Raw genomic sequence first — 15,229 nt, 5'->3', positions numbered from 1 at the left:
AATCAACAGGGCAGAGCAAGCAGCTATGGCTGATCCTCAGTCCTGCCCTAAGGGGCTCCGCGTCTCAGTGTCCCAGTAATTGCTGCAAGCACCTCTGAGGGAAAGCCGCCCTCAAGTTCCGAGTTCTGCCTGCTGCCAGACAGTCCAGTTCTCCCCGTATGAGTCCTGGGTCCCCAGAGACTTCCTGGAACTGGAGTTCAGAGCAGTCGGGGGCTTGTGCCTCCCTCCCAATTCAAAAAGACAGCCGTGTCCTCAGGTGCCAGCCTCTTTCCGTGCATGCACGAGCCTCCGTACCTCTGCACTTTACTTCCGCAGCTCCTCTGAGTCTCAGTGTGCTTTTCTCTTTCCTTCTAGTTGTAGAATTTCCACTCAGCCAGCCTTCCTGTAGTTCTGGATGATGTCCATTTTGTCTTTTCCTTGTATTTTTGAAGTTGTTGTGGGAGGCAGCAATTTCTAGTGTTTACCTATGCCGCCATCTTGGTTTCTCTGGTTTTTCTTAATGGAACTCCATAAAGTAGATATTGCTGTAGCTGTGAATAATTGTACATTTTATTTTAATTCTGCATTTTTATATTAACATAGTTTTAATGCAAGACAAAGCTAGCCATAAAATTTTGTGTTGCCGATTATATTTTCTTTCTTAACCTGGAACAGTTGATGACTATCAGCCAGTTCACCTGCTAAGTAAACCTGGAGAATTGAGAAGAGAATATGAAGAGGAAATAAGCAAGGTAGGAATTAAGTAGTTATTCTGTTTTTGGAAAATTCTCTGTTGTGTTTTCAGTTTCACATTTTACATTTGTTTTATGTGCTTATATAAATAGTATATATTGAAATGTAAATAATTTTAATGTACTTTATAAAGGGTCCATTTTTTATGTGTTCACAATAGTTACAGATTAGCTTTAATTTATTGGTGCTCTTATGTGATAGTTATTCCTAAGCATTTTCATTTTCCTATAGCTTTGAGCTTAAAGGATAGAAATATTGTGGTAGATTATGGTGGGTGTTTTAGTCCGTTAAGGATGCTAAGACAAAAATACCGTAGATTTAGCGGGCTTGAACAACAAACATTTCTTATAGTTCTGGAGGCTGGTAAGTTCAAGATCCAAGGTATTTGGTAGATCCAGTCAGGGGAAAAAGAGAGAAAAGAGAGAGGGAGAGGTCAGGAGAGAAACAGTGGGAGATAGAGGGACAGAGGAGCATCTCTCTTGCGTCTCATGATGTAAGGGTACTAATCCCATTATCCCATTCATGAGGACATGACCCTTAATTCCCAAAGACCCCACCTCCAGCCTGGCTGGTGTGGCTCAGTGGTTGAGCATCGAGGTCACTGTTCTATTCCTGGTCGGGGCACATGCCCAGGTTGCAGGCTTGTTCCCAAGTTGAGGGTGTGCAAGGGGCAGCCAATGAGTAATTCTGTCTTATCGTTGAAGTTTCTATTTTCCTCTCTGATATCAATAAAAAATATATTTTTTTTAAAGAAGACCTCAACTCCAAATACTATCACATTGGGGGATTAGAACCTCAGTATATGAATTTTGGGTAGACAAAACAATGAGTTTAGATGAGGAGCGTATAAAATAGTGCTCATTGTGAATTATCCAAGTAGAAAAAGAGGGACTAGTGCTTACAATGAAGCCTTTAAAATCCACTAGTACTAGGAGAGCCCTATTATCTCCCTATCCTCCTGCTTAGTGTAGAGCACTGTTGTCCAATAGAAAGACAATGTGAATCTACATACAATTAAAAATTTTCTGGTAGCCACATTTAAAGAAATTTTCCAAACAACAGATGAAATTAATTTTAATTTATATTTTATTTAACCCATTATATCTAAAATATTTTATTAATATAAAAGTACTAATTATATCAAGTTATAATTATACTAGAGGCCCGGTGCACAAAAATTTGTGAACTCGGGGGGGGGGGGGGGGGGAAGGCCCCTCAGCCCGGCCTGCACCCTCTTGCAATCCGGAATCCCTTGGGCAATGTCTGACTGCCGGTTTAGGCCCGATCCCATGATTGGGCCTAAAACAGCAGTTGGACATCCCTCTCGCAATCCAGGACCGCTGGCTCCTAACCACTGGCCTACCTGCCTGCCTGTCTGATCACCCCTAACCACTTGCCTGCCTTCCTCATCACTCCTAACCACTTGTCTGCCTGCCTCATTGCCCCTAATTGCCTCTGCCTGCCTGCCTCATTGCCCCTAACTGCCTCTGCCTGCCTGCCTGATCGCCCCTAACCACTTGCCTGCCTGCCTCATTGCCCCTAACTGCTCGCCTGCCTGCCTGATTGCCCCTAATCACTCTGCCTGTTTGCCTGATCACCCCTAACCACTCGCCTGCCTGCCTCATTGCCCCTAACCACTCTGCCTGCCTGCCTGATCACCCCTAACTGCTCGCCTGCTTGCCTGACTGCCCCTAACTGCTTCTGCCTTGGCCCCCACCACCACGGCTTCATCTGGAAGGATGTCTGGAATGACGTCCGGAAGGTCGTTCAGCTGTCTGGTTTTCTTTTTTTTTTTTATTCTGGGATTTATTTACCTTCTATGGCTGTCACTGGAACTGAGAGCCAGCTTTAGCTCTGAGGCTTGGCTCCAGCTCTGAGACCTCGGCTGCTGAAAGCAGGTATCTGGGTTTGTTTGGCTTCTATAATTGAAACACTGTTGCAGCTCCAGCTCTGAGGCCCGGCTGGCTGAAAGCAGGTTTCTGGGGTTTGTTTAGCTTCTATAATTGCAACATTGTTTCTTAGAGTACAGCTCAGAGGCCGGCAGCGGCAGGCAGGGAACCTTGGCTTCCTCCATCACTGGAGCAAGCAAGCCTCCTGTTCGCTTCAGCTGCCTGGCTGCCGGCCGCCATCTTGGTTGGCAGTTAATTTGCATATTCCCATTAGCCAATGGGTAGCGTGTTGGAGGTACGGTTAATTACCATGTTTGTCTATTATTAGATAGGATATTGACTATGTATATATTTTAATGTGATTGGGCATTAGTTATATAAAGTTATACAAAAACTAATCATTGGAGTTTGCGTTAGTTTTACTTACCTAATTTTCAATATTTTTTGTACTTATAGTACATATTGCTTTGGTCTAGTCACATTTCAAGTGCTCAATAATGTAGCTAGTGCACGGTGGGCAAACTTTTTGACTCGAGGGCCACAATGGGTTCTTAAACTGGACCAGAGGGCCGGAACAAAAGCATGGATGGAGTGTTTGTGTGAACTAATATAAATTCAAAGTAAACGTCATTACATAAAAGGGTACGGTCTTTTTTTTTTTTTAGTTTTTTTCATTTCACATGGGCCGGATCCGGCCCGCGGGCCATAGTTTGCCCACGGCTGAGGTAGTGGCTACTATAATTATGATAGTTAACTTAATGTCAGCATATTGTCTAAGCGGTGTTCTTAAGGGTTTTTTGTTATTATCATCCTCACCTGAGGATATGTATTTATTGATTTTTAGAGAGAGAGAGAGAAAAACCCCACATCGATGTGAGAGAGAAACATTAATTGGTTTTCTCCTTCCTATATGCATCCTGACCAGGGATTGAACCCACAATCTAGGTATGTGCCCTGACCAGGAATCAAACCTTTTGGTGTACAGGTCGATGCTCTAGCCAACCAAGCCACCTGGCCAGAGCTTAAGTAAAGGTTTCAAAGGAATGGTTTAGTCCTTATAATAAGGTAGTGAGAACAGGCTCTATTTTGAGCGCAAATAAAAGAAAACAAGCTTCAGCTACCTTAAACAATCAGGAAATTGTAATTATTTGGAAATCCAGAGGTAGGGGCTTCAGGGGTGGGTTTATCCAGAGCTCTAGATCCAGATCTTTGCTAACTTCTGTCAGCTGGCTTTATCTCAGGCTAATAGCAAGATGGCCACACCATTCTGAACCTCAGTTTTCTCATGGGATTGGATTAAGGACATTCTTGAGTCAAATCCTTTGGAATTCTAAGTGGTTCTTGTTCTTTTGTGTGTTTTTTCCCCCAGGAGAAGTATTATTTGTTTGTTTTTAGGAGAAGTATAGTTTAAATGACCATAAGCATGGCCTTAGATTCTAGAATCAGAGTTTGAGTCTCTATTTTGCCACTTACTGTTTTAAGAAAGTTATTTGTTTTTCTATGTCTGTTTCTTCTTTTGTAAATCATATAATAACCAATGTGGGTGTTTCTTCAGCAACCATTCCACTCCTGCCCACTGTGTTTAGGGATTCTTCCAAATTTCAGGGATAGATCCTATCAGTCTTAGTCAGTTTTTAACATTACATTCCTTTTCCTAGGTTTTGGTTTAGGAACCTAGGCCTAAGTTAATCTGCACATGGCATTCTGTTAACTGAGGGAAAGTATTACCTGGAAACATAACCCACAGATGTGTGACAGTGTAGTAGAAGTTGGAATTAAGGACTGAGGTGAGGAGGGATGAGGGTTGATTAAGGTTTTATTGGGCTGATCTGGGAAGGTTTCATGAAGGGACTTCTTGAACTATCCTGTAGGAATTTGCCTCTCCAGATTTAATTCCTGTCTATTTGTTCATTTAAAAAATGTTTACTGTTCTTATTAAGAAACTAGAGGCCGATGCACGAAATTCATGCAAGAATAGGCCTCCTTCGCCTGGCTGCTGGCATTGGCTTCCCTCTGGCACCCAGGACCCAGGCTTCCCTTGCAGCCCTGGCTTCATCTGGAAGGTCATCTGGAAGGATGTCTAGTCTAATTAGCATATTATGCTTTTATTATTATAGATATTGTAAGTATATTAAGAAGTTCAGAAAAGGATTGTTCTCTATTAATTATTTTTAAGGTGGAGGCAGAGCGACGGGCCAGTGAGGAAGAAGAAAACAAAGCCAGTGAAGAGTACATACAGAAATTATTGGCAGAGGTGGAGGAAGAAGAAAAGAGACAGGCAGAAAAAAGGAGAAGAGAGATGGAAGAACAGCTAAAACGTGATGAAGAACTCGCAAGAAAGCTAAGCATTAATATTGTAAGTTTTAGGAGAGAATTTTGAAGTATTAACATTCTTATTGCTTTGACTATGTAATTTTCAAAGAAATGTTCACCATAACTATAAGCTATTTCTGACATTTGTTCTACTGAAAACTTCTTTCAGTTTTCAAATGCTGTTACATATTTGCTCTAATTCAAGTGTACTTTAAACAACGTTTATATTATTAGTAAATTCAAATTATGCAGGAAAGCTATTCAGTGAAAAATGAGAGCTTCCTTTCCCCCCCTCCACCTCTTCATTCCCATTCTGTTCCATTACATCAGTTCCTTTCCCCAAAGTTTAGCACTATTAACCATTTCTTATAACTATTTTTCTTATTTGCCTAAAAGGGATTTATCAATTATACTACTTTTTTCTTGCCTTTTTTCACTTGATATATCTTAGAGATTTTTTTTGTGTGTGTGTATTACTACATACAGTCTAATTCTTTTAAAGAATGGTATACTATTCCATTGTATTGATATAGATCATTTTTAGAAAGTGAAACACATTAAATTCTTAATATATTAAAGCTGAATTTTAATATCTTGCTGTAGTTAAATTACTGCATAGGGGAAATGAATGAAAGAAAGGATAAAAACGCATACTTTAAGACTAAAAAATACAATGGGACCCAGTGATTTGAAAGAACCTGGCAGAATTACCCTGGGATTTTTAGAAAATATAAACTGTTCTCTATCTACTGAATCAGAATCTCTGGGGATGGGACTTAGGGCATACCATTCCCAGAGGCATCTAGGGAAGTCTGAGGTATATTCAGGTTTGAGAGCCTATAAAAACAATTCCTCTGCTTTCAAACAACAAATATGTTAAAGACACTTACTAAAGTGAACTATATCCAGAATTTGGATTTTTTTTTTCATTTTTAGAGGCCTACCATTAATAATAATATATTCAAGTTTTAGATTGTATGCCCTTTTTAATATACTTATTAAAATTTAAGTAAAATAGCTTTATAAAGGCATACAATAAGAAGTAAAGACATTGACCAATAGAATAACAAATAGGATAAGAAAGAGAATACAGGGGTGGGTAAAGTAGGTTTACATAATACAAATAAATAATACAATAGTTAATAAATGATACAGCCCTCGTCCCATAGCTGTTTTGCATGCTCACAACTGTAAACATACTTTTGCCCTCCCAATAATTCAAAGAGGAGAATCTTTAGCTGTCTTTTAAGAGTCTGTTATTCTAATCCTTGTTTTCATGTGGGATTATAGAGTAGATTTATTGATATTTTAGAATAATTTTTGGCTTGCTTGTGAAAGTTGTTGGGTGGTCCAAGGCCAAATGTCTGTCATTGCCAGTTATATTCATTTTTCCAATAATGTGGTAAGAAACTTACGAGACTACAGCAAGTAAAAATTCATGGTATTTATTGGTATGCCTGTAAGTCCCCAAGTTAAATTACTTTTACATAAAACTAACTTTTATTCCAGGTATATCTATACCTCTTTGAATTTACCCCTATAGATAAAGGTAGTTATGTAAACTTCTCATTAGAAATAATAACAAATTATCAGCTAATAAGAGTATCATTATTCCTTTTGTGCTCTTTCATGTAGAGTAAAAATACAATTAATTTAGACCAACTTGGATGAACTTAATCTCTTTTGCTTTGTTTTTGGACTTAATCTTGTTTATACTAATTTTTACATAATGTTATTCAAAGAGTGTGTAGAATTTAAATGTAAGCATAATTCCTGAAAAATTCTATTGTGAATTCTGAGTTAGTTAATAGCTTATTTTATTATAAATTTATTTTAATAATGTCTTTTATGCTTTTTCTGTTGTTAAAGAACAACTTCTGTGAGAAAAAAGTCTTGGCTTCTCCCATGAATTCCAGAAAATCTGATCCATCAATAAGGAACTGTGGGAGATAATTCAGAAACACTATCCAAAGGAATGAAAGCTTAGAGCCTCTGGGCAAGAATTAGAAGACACCGTTGATGACAATCAGCCAGTTTACCTGTTAAGTAAACCTGGAGAATTGAGAAGAGAATATAAAGAGGAGATAAGCAAGGTGGAGGCAGAGTGACTGGCCAGTGAGGAAGAAGAAAACAAAGCCAGTGAAGAGTACATACAGAAATTATTGGCAGAGGTGGAGGAAGAAGAAAAGAGACAGGCAGCAAAAGGAGGAGAGAGATGGAAGAACAGCTAAAAAGTGATGAAGAACTGGCAAGAAAGCTAAGCATTAATATTAACAACTTCTGTGAGAAAAAAGTCTTGGCTTCTCCCATGAATTCCAGAAAATCTGATCCAGTCACAAGCAAGTTGCAAAAGAAAAGTAAAAATAAACAAACAAATACTGGAGATATTCAGAAGTAAGTGAACATGGCTGTTTATCAGTTATTGACCACCTACTGTATGCCAGTGTTTTTTGTTCATATAGTTCACTAACTGTCAAAATTTGGTCTGTGCACTCTGCATGAAAACCCTCCAGATGGTCTGAGATTGATATAAAATGAAAATAGAGAGCTACTCACATAGCTTAGATTCCTGGCTAGCATGAAGGGAGATATGAATTCTTTTTTAATCTTGATTGCTCAGGGTTTCCATGATGTTCCCATTTTCTCACAACTAACCGTTGGGCCCTGGCCGATTTGGCTTGGTGGTTAAGCACACTGGCCCTTGGACAGAAGGGTCCGGGTTCAATTCCCAGTCAAGGGTTGAAGACCCAAGCCCAGCCTTGCAGGAGGCAGCCCATTGGTGCATCTCTCACGTTGGTCTTTCTCTCTCTCTCTCTCTCTCTCTCTCTCTCTCTCTCTCTCTCCCTCTCTTTCTCTCTCTCTCTCTCTCTCTCCATCCCTCTCTCTCCATCCCCTCCCCCCCTTTCACTTTCTGAAAATCAATGGAAAAAATATCCTTGGGAGAGGATTAACCAAAAAAAGTTTAAAAGACTAACCAGTTGGATTTTGTTTTCCCCTTGGTTTAGGTCATCCTCATTGAAGGAGTTTATAATTTGGCATCTAGATCATTCACCCACTTTTTCCCAGTTTATGCATTATATTTCTTCTCTACTATAAAAAGGTATGAGTCATGTAGTCAACAGTGGAGCAATGATTTAGCTTCCTCACAACACCCCTCCAGCACCAGGTAGAATTGATGACTATGAGATATAAGCTTTCCCATCATAATTCATAGTTGGAAAAGTTTAAGAAACACAATCTAGACTTCAAAAAGTCTAGATTGGTTCAGGTGAGACAATATGTTGCAGAATCCTTGCGGAATTCTTAGGAATTTTGGATTTGGGGTGTGGACAATTAGATTTAGGGTGGAGGCAGAGTTAAATGGAGTGCCTGCTTTTAAAGGAAAAAACAGCTTGGCCAGTATGGCTCAGTGGTTGAGCGTCGACCTATGAACCAAGGAGGTAAAAGTTCCATTCCTGGTCAGGGCACATGCGCAGGTTTTGGATCGATCCCCAATGGGACGCGTGTAGGAGGCAGCCAGTTAATGATTCTCCCTCATCATTAATGTTTCTCTCACCCTCTCCCGTCCTCTCTGAAATCAATAGAAATATATTTTAAAAATAAATAAATATGGCAGTATCATTATTTTTAATGCTGATATTATGCAAAGTAGGAATCAAAAGAAAAACCATTAAAAGGAGAAAAGCAGAGGGATTGCATAATTACACAATATTCTGCTTAAAGCTTATAACTTATGAATCTTCATGCATCTAAATATATATTTTGAAATACACAAAAATAAAAAATTATTAGAAAAAAAATGGACCTAATAAACTGATAAATTTTAATAAACTGGTGAATTTAAAAGTAGGAATTGATAAGCTTGTGGATTAAAAGTTCAAATAAAGCCCTAGCCGGTTTGGATCAGTGGATAGAGTGTCGGCCTACGGACTGAAGGGTCCCAGGTTCAATTCCGGCCAGGGGCACATGCCTATGTTGCAGGCTCCATCCCCAGTAGGGGGCATGCAGGAGGCAGCCTATCCATGATTCTCTCTCATCACTGATGTTTCTATCTCTCTCTCCCTTTCCCTTCCTCTCTCAAATCAATAAGGAGAAATACATTAAAAAAAGAATAATAAAATAAAGTTAAAAACAGATAAGGTCTAGTCTCTAGAATATATAAAGAATTCTTAATATAACTCAACAATAAGACAATAAGTGGACTTGAATAGATATTTCTTTTAAAATGCACAAATAGCCAGTAAGCACATAAAAAGATGCTCAATATCATTAGTCATTAGGGAAATGTAAAAACTACAATGAGATACCATTTCACACCCACCAGGATATCTATAATCCAAAAAAAGGAGGAAATAACATGTTGACAAAAATGTAGAAAAATTGGAATCTTTTTTTTTTTATTAAATCTTTATTGTTCAGATTACATTTGTTCCTCTTTTTCCCCCCCCCCATAACTCCCCTCCTCCCAGTTCCCGCCCCACCCTCCGCCCTCACTCCCCACCCACTGTCCTCATCCATAGGTGCACGATTTTTGTCCAGTCTCTTCCCGCATCTCCCATTCCCCTTTCCCCCCCAAGAATAGTCAGTCCATTCCCTTTCTATGTCCCTGATTCATTATAATCACCAGTTCATTCTGTACATCAGATTATTTATTCACTTGATTCTTAGATTCACTTGTTGATAGATGCATGTTTGTTGTTCACAATTTGTATCTTTACCTTTTTCTTCTTCCTCTTCTTAAAGGATACCTTTCAGCATTTCGTATAATACTGGTTTAGTGGTGATGAACTCCTTTAGCTTTTCCTTATCTGTGAAGCTCTTTATCTGACCTTCAATTCTGAATGATAGCTTTGCTGGATAAAGTAATCTTGGTTGTAGGTTCTTGGTATTCATCACTTTGAATATTTCTTGCCATTCCCTTCTGGCCTGCAAAGTTTCTGTTGAGAAATCAGCTGACAGTCGTATGGGTATTCCCTTGTAGGTAATTGAGTCTCTTTCTCTTGCTGCTTTTAAGATTCTCTCTTTGTCTTTTGCTCTTGGCATTTTAATTATGATGTGTCTTGGTGTGGTCCTCTTTGGATTCCTTTTGTTTGGGGTTCTCTGCGCTTCTTGGACCTGTAAGTCCATTTCTTTCACCAGGTGGGGGAAGTTTTCTGCCATTATTTCTTCAAATAGGTTTTCAATATCTTGCTGTCTCTCATCTTCTGGCACCCCAATTATTCTGATGTTTGTACGCTTGAAGCTGTCCCAGAGGCTCCTTACACTATCTTCGTATTTTCGGATTCTTTTTTCATTTTGCTTTTCCGGTTGGGTGTTTTTTGCTTCTTCGCATTTCAAATCTTTGGCTTGATTCTTGTGCTCCTCTGGTCTGCTATTGGGTGTCTGTATAATATTCTTTATTTCAGTCCGTGTATGCTTAATTTCTAGTTGGTTCTTTATCATAGCATCGAGGGTCTCATTAGTTTTCGTGACTCTCTCCTCAAGTTTATTGACAGCTTCTAGCACATTTTTGCAAGCCCTCAAAATTGCGATTTTTAGCTCTATATCCTCCATTTCTGTCATGTTTTTTTGTCTCCGCATTTTTTATGCTTTCTTGGTGCACCCCCTAGTGGTCTTTGTGCGCAGTCTTGTTCTAGTTGAGCCTTGATTGTTGTAGTTAATACTAGAGGGATTTGACCACCAGGCCGACTGGCTGTGTGAATCAGCTGTGTCTGCCGCGGAAAACTTCTGTCCTCTGGGGAGGTGCTAATCTAGCCTTTGCCTGAGGCGATCCGGCAAATGGCTCTGCGCAGGGCTTGGGCGGGGCGGGCTCAACAGGGCGGGCGGAGGGAGCCGTTATGGTGCCCTCAGTCCTGTTCCCAGAGGCTCTGCTTCTCAGAACCCCCGGAACCGCTGCAAACCTCGGAGGGAAAGCTGCCTTCCAACTGATGCCAGACACTCCCGCTTCTCCCGTTTGGGTCCGAGTCCCCAGCGATTCGCCCGTATCTGGAGCTCAGAGTCTGAGACTCCCCCCTGACCGAAAACGACAACCGCGCTCTCAGCCACCAGCCCGCTTTGCGCGCGCACCTCCGCACCTGAGTATTTTCCACACTGCGCCTCCTCTGAGCCTCGGTGTGCTGTTATTTTTCCTTCTAGTTGAAGAGTCTCTCCTCAGCCAGCCTTCCTGTGGTTCTGGGTGATGTCCGTTCCGTCTTTTAGTTGTATTTTTGAAGTGGTTGTTTGCAGCAGCAGTCTCCGGTGTTTACCTATGCCGCCATCTTGCTCGGACCCCGAAAAATTAGAATCTTATGCATTGGTGGTGAGAATATAAAGTGTGTGCAGCCACTGTGGAAAACAGTTTGGCAACTCCTTAGAAAGTTTAATAGACTTACCATGAGACTCAACATTCAACTCCTAGATATTTACCCAAAAGAATTAGAAACAGGTCTTTAACAAATACTATACACAAATGTTTGTGTCAGCACTTCAAATAGCCAAAAAGTGGAAACAGCCCAAATGTTCATTGAGGGATAAACAGGTAAACAAAATGTATATCCATAGAATGAAATATTATTCAACCATAAAAAAGGAATGACAGCCTGGCCAATGTGGCTCAGTGGTTGAGTATTGACCTATGAACCAGGAGGTCATGGTTCAATTCCTGGTCAGGGCACATGCCTGAATTGCGGGCTCAATCCCGTGTGGGGCATGTAGGAGACAGCCAATCAGTGATTCTTTCTCACCATTGATGTTTCTATCTCTCTCTACCTTTCCCTTCCTCTTAGAAATCAATAAAAATATGTATTTTTTTAAAAAGGGAATGACATACTGATATAGTCTATAATTGGATTAACTTCAGAAACATGCTAAGTGAAAGAAGCTAGAAATTAAACTTTCTAGCAATATTAAGTGTTATAGAGGATAAGAAGCACTTAACATGCTTCGGGGGAGTTAAAGAGGTTGATACTCTATAACTGGAGGATAGACACTAAAGAAACCCCAGAAGACAAGTCCAGGAATGTGCCCACCAGTACTATTCATAACAGTAAAGAGCCAGAAGCACCCATATTCCAACAGTAGAACAGAGTATTACCCAACAGTGAAAATGAATTTTATCTAAGGAAAACATGCATGATTCAGGAAAATGTTGGGTGAAAAAAAACAAGTTGTGGAAGAATACATGGAATATGATTCTATATACATAAGGTTCAAATTATGCAGTACTAAAGCAATAGGTGTTTAGGGATACAGGTGTGTGGTAAAACTATTTTTTAAAGCAAGAGATAAATAACTCATGCCCTAGCCAGTTTGACTCAGTGGATAGAGCATTAGCCTGCAGACTGAAGGGTCCTGGGTTCAATTTCAGTCAAGGGCACATGTCCGATTTGCAGGCTCGATCCCCAGTAGGGGGCTTGCAGGAGGCAGCCGATCAATGATTCTCTCTTATCATTGACGTTTCTATCTCCATTTCCCTCTCCTCTCTGAAGTCAATAAAAATATATTTTTTAAAAGAGAGAGATAAATAACTCAGAATAATCATCTCTGAAGTGGGAGACAAAGAGGAGGCCCCATAGGGATTTTAAAGTCGATGATTGTTAGTATAAGGGTTCTTGTGATCATGTAAATTTTTTAGTATATATATATATATTTTTTTTTTAAACATATTTTATTGATTTTTTACAGAGAGGAAGGGAGAGGGATAGAGAGTTAGAAACATCGATGAGAGAGAAACATCGATCAGCTGCCTCCTGCACGCTCCCTACTGGGGATGTGCCCGCAACCAAGGTACATGCCCTTGACCGGAATTGAACCTGGGACCCTTGAGTCCGCAGGCTGATGCTCTATCCACTGAACCAAACCGGTTAGGGCTTTTTAGTATATTTTTATTGATTTCAGAGAGGAAGGGAGAGGGAGAGAGAGATAGAAACATCCATGATGAGAGAGAATCATTGATCAACTGCCTCCTGCACGCAACCTGGACATATGCCCTGACTGGGAATCAAACCGTGACCTCCTGGTTCATAAGTCGACACTCAACCACCAAGCCACGCTTGCCGGGCTCCATGTCTTTTTCCACATGAACAACTGTAAACATACTTTTGCCCATCCCCGTATTGTGAATCTTACATATATTTTGTAACTATTCTCTCCTAAACTATTTGCTCTCATGAGGTAGGCTCTCTTAGAAAGATCTTTATGACACAGTGAAAAAACAAAATCTCAGCCCTGGCCAGGTGGTTCAGTTGGTCGGAGCATCATCCCATACACCAAACGATTGGGGTTCGATTCCTGGTCAGGGTCAGGGCATATACCTAGGTTTTGGGTTCTATCCCTGGACAGGGCGAGTATGGGAGGCAACCAATCACTGTTTCTTATGTCAGTGTTTCTCTCTCTCTCCCTCTCTCCCTCTCTCCCCCTCTCCCAGCCCCCTCCCTTCTTCTCTAAAAAAGCAATAAAAACATATCCTTAAAAAAAACATATCCTTGGGTGAGGATTTTTTTTTAAAAAAAAGAAAAATCTCAGATAATTAGGATTTCTTTAAAAAAGAGATAGTGCAAAAAAAAGAAAGAGAGAGAGAGAGAGAGAGAGAGTGCCCTAATTGGTTTGGCTCAATGGACAGAGCATCGGCCTGCGGACTCAAGGGCCCAGGTTCGATTCTGGTCAAGGGCATGTACCTTGGTTGCAGGCACATACCCAGTAGGGAATGTGCAGGCGGCAGCTGATCGATGTTTCTCTCTCATCGATGTTTCTAAACTCTGTGTTCCTCTCCCTTCCTCCCTGTAAGAAATCAATAAAATATATTTTAAAAATATAAATAAATAAGAGATAGTGTGTACTATATAGAAATAAACATTTTTAAAAAAGTGGTTATAGCCCTTTGCCCATGTGGCTCTGTGGGTAGAGCGTTGGTCCTTGCACTGAAGGGTTGCAGGTTCAATTTCCGGTCAAGGGCATGTACCTGGGTTGCATGTGGGAGGCAACCAATCAATGTGTCTCTCACATTGTTGTTTTTCTCTCTCCCCCACCCTCCCCTTCCCTTCCACTCTCTAAAAATCAGTGGGAAGGAAACTATCCTCAGGTGAGGATTAACAACAAAAAACCAATTAACAAAAAAATTGGTTACATATGAGGAAGCAAATAGGCATGGAAAGGGATGATGACCTATATTTCCTACATTTCCGTTTAGTTTTATGGTTATTATAAGTAAAGAAGATCCAGGACAGTTCCTAAATCTTCACTGATCAAGTTGGATAAGTATCTGATCACATCTTGTTTTGTTCTTTGCTTATGGATTTCAAAACAACTATTATGCTGTAATAATTCTTATTTGGAACTAATATACTTGATGGCTAATATCCAACTTTGGCAGAAGGGATTCTTCAGCTTTGAGAAACAATTAAAATGCAACTAAATCTGGACTCCTGTTTTTCTCTTATCAACTGAAAAGGTGATTCTTGTTCTCATAAGTGTGTAGAGTATTTAGGTTGATGTAGCTAAATATGTGGGTTAGGCACTCTAGTTTATTTATAAGCGATATTTATTTGTTTATATGAAATTTTTGTCTAGGTTTTATTTTATTCTATATACTACTCAGTGCTTTGGACGCAATGGAACTCTGGTTGTACATATTATTTGCAATCAGACCTTTTTTTCCCATTGTTTTCTTTAATTATTAAAAATTAAAGCTAGCTGCTCTTTGAAAATCACCCAAAGTTACCACCACTTAAAGACATCCAACGTTTTGGGAGATGTCTGCCATGTTTAAGCATAGTTGTATATGTGTTTGGACTTTTACCATTTTTAAATATACCTACCAGCTCATTACATGTCCATTTATTCCCATTTCTTTGACAGCAGTTTCCATTATATTATTAACTTTATATTTTTAGTGATAAACAGCCTATTAAAGATGCTTAGAAATTTTGAGATATAATCTTCTGCTGATACGTTGATATGTCTGTTTGTTCCTAAGTAGAATGTGTATGTAACAAAAATGTATACCAACATGGTAAAGAAGCTAATCATGGACTTTTCCATGATAAAAAAAATATAGATTTTCTGACATTAAAAGCAAAAAAACAAAAACTGAACATATCCTTTCTACAGATTTAAAATGTTATTTCCAGTACTTTTGGTAAGAGTATACAGTCTTGGTTGTTTGATACTATCTACCTTTAAAAAAACAAAAAAAAACAACAACCATATATATGGGGGGAAATATTTATTTATTTATTTTTATATATTTTATTGATTTTTTACAGAGAGGAAGGGAGAGGGATAGAGATTTAGAAACATCGATGAGAGAGAAACATCGA

The 15,229-nt window shown here is 39.5% G+C and overlaps 1 protein-coding gene and 2 long non-coding RNA genes across 3 annotated transcripts in view; 1 reads left to right on the top strand and 2 right to left on the bottom strand.

Moving 5' to 3' along the window:
- The window catches only part of RNF168 (ring finger protein 168, E3 ubiquitin protein ligase), a 27,881-nt gene that overhangs the window by 4,748 nt on the left and 7,904 nt on the right, over positions 1–15,229 (top strand). The window contains 3 exon segments of the mRNA XM_005873160.2: positions 655–731; positions 4,798–4,939; positions 7,157–7,328. Of these exon segments, the coding sequence (XP_005873222.1) occupies positions 655–731; positions 4,798–4,939; positions 7,157–7,328 (391 nt within the window).
- LOC106727298 overlaps positions 11,152–15,229 on the bottom strand; it is a 45,021-nt gene continuing 40,943 nt past the window's right edge. The window contains exon 3 of the long non-coding RNA XR_001363466.1: positions 11,152–11,258. This is a non-coding gene — a long non-coding RNA (uncharacterized LOC106727298). The remainder of the gene's footprint in view (positions 11,259–15,229) is intronic.
- LOC106727299 overlaps positions 15,018–15,229 on the bottom strand; it is a 2,991-nt gene continuing 2,779 nt past the window's right edge. The window contains exon 2 of the long non-coding RNA XR_001363468.1: positions 15,018–15,086. This is a non-coding gene — a long non-coding RNA (uncharacterized LOC106727299). The remainder of the gene's footprint in view (positions 15,087–15,229) is intronic.

Source organism: Myotis brandtii, unplaced genomic scaffold, assembly GCF_000412655.1.
Source record: "Myotis brandtii unplaced genomic scaffold, ASM41265v1 scaffold4, whole genome shotgun sequence".
Classification (NCBI taxonomy): domain Eukaryota; kingdom Metazoa; phylum Chordata; class Mammalia; order Chiroptera; family Vespertilionidae; genus Myotis; species Myotis brandtii.
Note: the sequence above shows the minus strand (reverse complement) of the source record. Positions and strands in the feature narration are given on the sequence as shown.